Below are 7,028 nucleotides of genomic sequence, written 5' to 3'. Positions count from 1 at the left end.
TATTACCGAGTTATTTATGCAAATATTATGTACGGAATCAATTCATAATAATTTGTAGTAAATTATCATAAATAAATATAAAAATAGCAAATAATACGGCACTTGTAGTTATGATTAACAGCTTATTAAACTATTTATTTGTGACTGATGTACGTTTGACTTCATTACATGTATTTTATGATTTAGTTTAATTATCATTATTCATATAGTATAAATGAATAAAAATGAGTGTTTGTAGATTGTTGAATGGTAGATTCATGAGTTCAAAGGCTACCAAGCATTGGGACTTATTTATTGAAGATATAATGTTATAACATGAACCTTTTTAAACGGCTTTCGTGTTGATATGGGTAGCAGACGATCAATATTTAAAACAATATATAAATATTTGGGGGGGGGGGGGGGGGGGGGGGGGGTAGGGTGTAATCCAGACGAACGATGATACATCTACTCTTTAATCTGTGCATACAAATAAATAAAAAATATTGCTTGAAATGCAGTTAGTGTCTTCTTGTTCTTTCAACCAGATTGGAATTTTCGAGAAAAAACGTACGTGTGTATAGAAATTGCCTACGGGTCGTGATGGTAGCTTGTGTCACTGTAAACGTGAATATACAAGATTTATTGGGTCACATGTTTAAGAAAGGCTGATGGTTTGACCTTTGCGCGAAGTTGAACCATGTAACTTCGTTGTTTTTTTTATATTCCAATTGAAAGAAAAAAGACGGTGCTAATTTTAACTTATTAAATGACATCAGCGCATCTTAAAACAGTTATACTTTTTTAATTTGCAATAAGCGGGTCTTTTATATTTCCTTCCTACAAACAAGGCTTTGGGTTCTACTGTATTTTGAATACTCCATTGCATCTGATTACAACAGAAACGAGAACCCGAAGGGAATTGATCCATTGACATCTTGCACCTCATACTAAAAAACTTATAACCAATGTTGTACCACTGGTCTAAATCTTGAACCAGTATTATTAAGCGTATCTTATAGTCATGTCTGCTCAGGCAACCAATTCTACTAATCAGAACCCTGATTTAAAGGGACATTCCCGAGTTTGCTGCAACGATTGTAATTACATATCAAATATATTTTTCTGCATAAAATATTAGTAGCTGTATATTAAATGTGTTTCTGATCGTTCTAATAATTGTACTAGGTTAAATTTCATTTTATTTCCTAAAATATATGTTTTCGTACGTACGAAATGATTTGAAGACAAAATCCAGTTTGGGCTTTTTACAAATATTAAGACGACCAGAAACACATTGAATATACAGACACTGATATTCTAAACAAGAAAATATATTTAACATGTAAGTTTAATGGTAGAAATATTTTATTAGTCGGAAACATCTTACAATGCAGTAAACTCAGGAATGTCCCTTTAAATACCATACAACATCGTTTTATAAAATATTCTAATGTATAGCATTAATTATGTTCGGCTAAAGTATGAGATTTTAAAAAATCTCCCTTGGATGACTGCTTAACATAGATTTCACAGTATGTATAAATTAAAAGGCAAAAGTACCAACAAAATCAAACAAAACAAACAAACACAAAACAAAAATAACAAGAATGAAACCAAACCAAACCAAACCAAACCAAACCAAAACAACTAAATAAAACAAAAGTTAAATTAAAAAATCAAGACCCCACAAAATACAAATTAAAAAAAGAAAGAAAGAAAGAACTTCCGTAAAATTCCCACACGTTGTACGCGAAACCTGTCATTAACATTCAAATTTGTCCGAAAACTGAATCGCACAAACCATTTAAGTAATTAAGGTTAATGATAACACGAAAATATCAGGAAGCATCAGCTACACGTTGATTCGAAAGAAAGATATTGCCTCTGGCTCTGCTTAAAACAAAATGCAGTCTTCACCCCATAACAAATATAATTTACAAGTCGACCATAAACCCCCAGCGGAATGATGTGTGGTTCTCGACATTTCTGCATGGTGATTTACGAAATCGGAAAGAATCATCAAAAAATAAAACCCATCCAACCAACCAACCAACCAACAATAACAGCAATACAAGAGATCCTGGATCTGGAAATACAAGAACGGGAGCAAAGGAGAAGATTTAATAAAGGTAAGCAATGTTCTTCAAAATAAACCAAGCGCGTGTGTAGAAAATTATGAATGGGGGGTGGGGGGGGGGGGGGAGGGAGTGAGGGATGTTTTCTAGACTGGCGATCAACGGTTCTGAGAGTTGATGGGTTCGGGTCATGATCCACCAGAAAATAGATTACAAATACAAAATTTGCTTTGAACGGGAGGAAAGTTCTACCTCTACACCTCTTTGTACACTCGCCTGTAACCCGTGGTTTAACACAGTATTTCTTGTCCCATAAACGAATACAATGTGATGATTGTTCGTGTATATTTAGGTTTTAATGGCATACAACTCTCGATCCAAAGTTTATTCCCGTGCTCTGGATGTGGACGCCAAAAAATATTATGAGATCAGCAGAATATTTTCAGACCAAATCTGACGAGGAGTGTCCTATTTCATGCCAACGTGACATGATGTATCAAGTGATCATTCAACATGCAATAATACAAGCCTTGTTCAGCCAATCTGAGAGAAACCCCACCTAATAAAAATATTAAATACAATCTATAGCGTGTCGTACCTTATTACGTTTATGATTATGATATGGATTTGTTGATAAGATGACATTTTATATATACAGTAATATATTTCATAAACTAGTTTTAAAAATGCCGTAAATTAATTTGTGGGGTTTTTTTCACGATCAAATTGGCGACATTGCCGTCTCGTATTTGTGACATTTTTACGTTTCCGGACTTGACAATATACAACATGATCCATTAAACACAAGCACCATACAGAATGTTTTCACGGAAATGCCATGTTTTATGTTTACCTAACTGGTGACGAAAGACATGTGTCATTCTTCAAATGCATCAATCATGCAAATACGTTTTGATCTCATGTAATAATAGAAACGTCCGTCTCTAGGGCAAATGTATCAAATTTATGTGATTCTTCAGTCCGTACACATTTTTTTACACGTTTTTCATTGGTCGAAAATAAATGCAAATTAGGTTTATAAAAAAAGTGTAAACCTATAATGGAATACATCGTAATCCGTCTGCTGAATTCGCCCATCTGATCCGTCGCTGTAGGTAACGTACTCTTTTCTCATAATGGTTAATCAGTTCCTGTTAACAGTTTAAATCTCTGATCAGTTTAAATCTCTGATCAATTTTTCCATTACCATAGTTTGACACCCAATAGCCGATGTATTTTTCCTGCAGGGGTGTCGTTAAACATTCATTCATTCATTCATTCATTCATTCATTCTGATCAATTTAATTGTAGAATAAATCAGGACATTATTCTTGCTAGCAAGTAATTACTCATCTAATAATTGCTACAGGGACTCTCGTTGAATAGTATACATTATACGTTTGGCCAATATATACTCTTTTGTAAAACAAATATTCAAATTACAATAATATCTAATTAATAGTAATTTACTTTCTTAGAATATGAATAATAATACTTTATATATTTTCTATTCATCTTAAAGTGTGTAGTAGTTCAATATGAACTATTTTAAATACGGTATTCAAATTACAATAATTTATTATTATAGTTAAATTTACTTGTATAGTATATGAATATGAACACTTATACATTTTCTATGCATGTTAATATTTGTAATATTTCAATAGGGAGATTTTCCAACAGTAATTTTATACATAACTATTTCTTCTTTCAACCACCATACAACATTTGTAATAATTCGGTCAACGAGTATGGCCAATGTATTTATTGATATAATTCCTTATATGTTTAATGTTTCCAGTCTCCGAACAGTCTGTAAAATATTATGTGTTTATAATATTTCGAGTTCGTCAAAAGATTTTTTTAAAATATACTTTTTGAAATTCGATAACACTTTTGAATTCAGTATTGCTACATTATCGTCAGTTTTCTATATTACATATTTTACAGTATCTTCAATTGCTTTATTGATCTTGGTTGAGACATGTTTATACTGAACAAAACAAAAATAAAAATGTTAATATAGTCTTTAAAAATTATTTAAAATTATTCAGTGTTAGTCGCATTAGTTTTTGTGTCTATTTAACCTTTAGACTACTGGATTAATTTTTAACAAAAACCACGTTGAGTGGGTACAAGTTTATAATTTTTACTCACATATATTCACTTAGAAATGTTTTATAAATACATGAAATAAAGTTCATATATGAATCGGTAAGTATTATTTTCGTGTCTTTTTTTGTAATTTTTATTATTTTAGATCGGCTAATGGTGATTAATATTAGGCAAAAAATCGAAAAAGTTGCGTTTACTTACGGGCATTTGTGGCCAGCTGTCCAGTATTTATGTCCATTATTCCCGATAACAGTGGTTTTCTGACCAGAATTTGTTTTTAAACCCGAACTTAAATTCATATTGCAATATTTGGTAATTTTCGTTGTTGGTAAAACGATCAAATGTATTATCAAATTAGCTGTCACAATCAGCTATCGATCCCTGAAAATGACCGCGACGTGTCGCCATTGTTGTCAAGCGAAAATACTTGCCGAAAACCACTTTTTGAACTCAAAATTTCAAGGTATTTTCAATTGAAAAAATCAAAACAAAAGCCACCATTTTGAAAAAAAATCTTTTTTCTTTAATTATATTTGCGTGACGTCGGGCGAGATATCTTGCCTGCAGTACTCAGAAGGTTAAAATGATCAATGTCTTGCGAATATTGTAAGGCTTTTTTTTTTGAAAGTCTATGAAAAAATATACATTAAAACATTCGCATTTCTTTCATTGTTCTGTTTATTGGTAAATGTGATGTTCCATTTAGAACCATACCAAGCTGGTGGGTGTGAGGTGATGTGGGGCGGGCGGGGTAGAAACCCCCCAAAGGTCTATGTGTGCCATTTTGTATAAGTGCCATTGTGTCTAACAGTACAAAAAAAACCACTTGTATTTCTGTACCCTAAATAGTTTTACTGCTCCCCCAGATAGTTTAGTCTACACACGGGTGCTATTCAAGATAATATCTCATTGGCTCATTACAATATTACAATTTATATTGCTTGCATTTATATGCTAACTTCTATTGTGTTTTCCACTTGTACCCAAACCAGGTGTCCAGACCCACAATGGGACGGATACACGTGTTCGTAACCGTCCTGACTGCGGTCATGCTAGCTGCAGAAGCCAACTTCTTTCCACGTGAGTCTCTTGTCAATTAGATATTACCTATATGACATTTATTGTACAAACAAATTAGAATACAAAAGCCTTGATGGTTTGCATGCATATGTTAGATCTTTGACTAGTAGTTACTAGATGTATACTATTGTCAATTAAATATTGCATATTAATATTAAAATAAAAACAAATTAGAATATAAAAGCCACGATGGTTTGCATGCATGTGTTAGATCTTTGACTACTAGATACTAGATGTATACTATTGTCAATTAAATACAAGATATAAATATTATGTACCTATAGGGTGTATACTACCAAATCAAATCCGATAGACGACAATAGTAACACATGTGGCTAAAACTCCTACCTGCAGCGTATCAATGGACATACACGCCACGGATATAAATACTACCACCCCTCACCCTTAAAGTGAATCAGAAACAAATGGGGGTCAAGCTGCTCATTTCTGAGATAACGGGTAGCGTCTATGACTACCTTAGTTGCGCACGAAATTCGAGTACTTTTAGTACAGGTACCACATACATATTTCAAGCACAAGGCTACTTAACAACCTGGTACTAGATGAAATAAAATTGCATAAATGTTTTGTCCAAATGAAACACTTTTTTTTACAACCAATACACTCACATTTAGCATCAATCACAGGATTTGTGATGGTCAGTTCTCTATCAGAAGTTCGATGCACCTTGAACTTTGACCCAGCTGGAAGTTATTTGGTTTAGTACTACCTATAACCCAAATTGTAATTATTTAAAAAAAAATATAGAATACAAAAGCCTTGATGGTTTGCATGCATGTGTTAGATCTTTGACTAGTAGTTACTAGATGTATACTATTGTCAAGTAAATATTGCACATTGATATTAAAATAAAAAAGAAATTAGAATACAAAAGTCACGATGGTTTGCATGCATGTGTCAGATCTTTGACTACTAGATACTAAATATATATTATTGTCAATTAAATACACGATATAAATATTATGTACCGTACCTATAACCCAAATTATAAAACATAAAAGCAAATTAGAATACAAAAGCCTTGATGGTTTGCATGCATGTGTTAAATCTTTGACTAGTAGTTACTAGATGTATACTATTGTCAAGTAAATATTGCATATAAATATGTACATATAGCCAAAATTGTACAAAAGCAACAACAATAAACAAACAAAACAAATTAGAATACAATGGCCATGATGGTCTGCATGCATATGTCAGATCTTTGACTAGTAAATACTAGATGTATACCATTGGAACGATACAATACGGGGGTGGGGGTGAGATATACGCCTGAGTCAAATTTTGTTTTTCATGGGTGTTGGTACGAGGAAGACTGCCACCTTTGCTACAACTGTTTCTTCGCATTTAAGCGTGTAATATTGAATACGAAATACATTTTTAGGTTATATAATAGAATAGTTCATCTTAATTTTTATTTTTACATTAAGGTTTAAGTCACTTATCTTTGGCACACCACAGCTATTATATCAAAGACGTGTTTAGCTGGTATTTTCTGTAACTGTAAAAGGTCAGACTTTCAGATATGAGGACGAACTCAATTGAGATTGAGGACTGGTACCCATAGTTGGTGTGTCACAACCCGTATCTTATCTGCATCAATATGCATTGATGCGGTTGAAAATCGGTATTCGGTCATCGGTATTATATTCAATATATTCACTATGGAGCTACCAAAAGCTTTGAATAAAAATAAAAATATTTTTTAAGTTTCAATAATATTTGAGAATTTCACACTGTTAGATTTATTTACAG

At 32.5% G+C, this 7,028-nt stretch overlaps 1 protein-coding gene across 2 annotated transcripts in view; it reads left to right on the top strand.

Annotated features, from left to right (window-relative positions):
• The first annotated feature begins 3,107 nt into the window (after positions 1–3,107).
• The window catches only part of LOC121390582 (collagen alpha-1(III) chain-like), a 21,422-nt gene continuing 17,501 nt past the window's right edge, over positions 3,108–7,028 (top strand). The window contains exons 1-2 of one of the 2 annotated variants that reach the window (XM_041522435.1): positions 3,108–3,172; positions 5,165–5,252. In XM_041522435.1, the coding sequence (XP_041378369.1) occupies positions 5,180–5,252 (73 nt within the window). In that variant the 5' untranslated portion in view covers positions 3,108–3,172; positions 5,165–5,179. The remainder of the gene's footprint in view (positions 3,173–5,164; positions 5,253–7,028) is intronic. The other variant, XM_041522444.1, reaches the window with a different exon arrangement.

Source organism: Gigantopelta aegis, chromosome 3 (assembly GCF_016097555.1).
Source record: "Gigantopelta aegis isolate Gae_Host chromosome 3, Gae_host_genome, whole genome shotgun sequence".
Lineage (NCBI taxonomy): Eukaryota > Metazoa > Mollusca > Gastropoda > Neomphalida > Peltospiridae > Gigantopelta > Gigantopelta aegis.
Note: the sequence above shows the minus strand (reverse complement) of the source record. Positions and strands in the feature narration are given on the sequence as shown.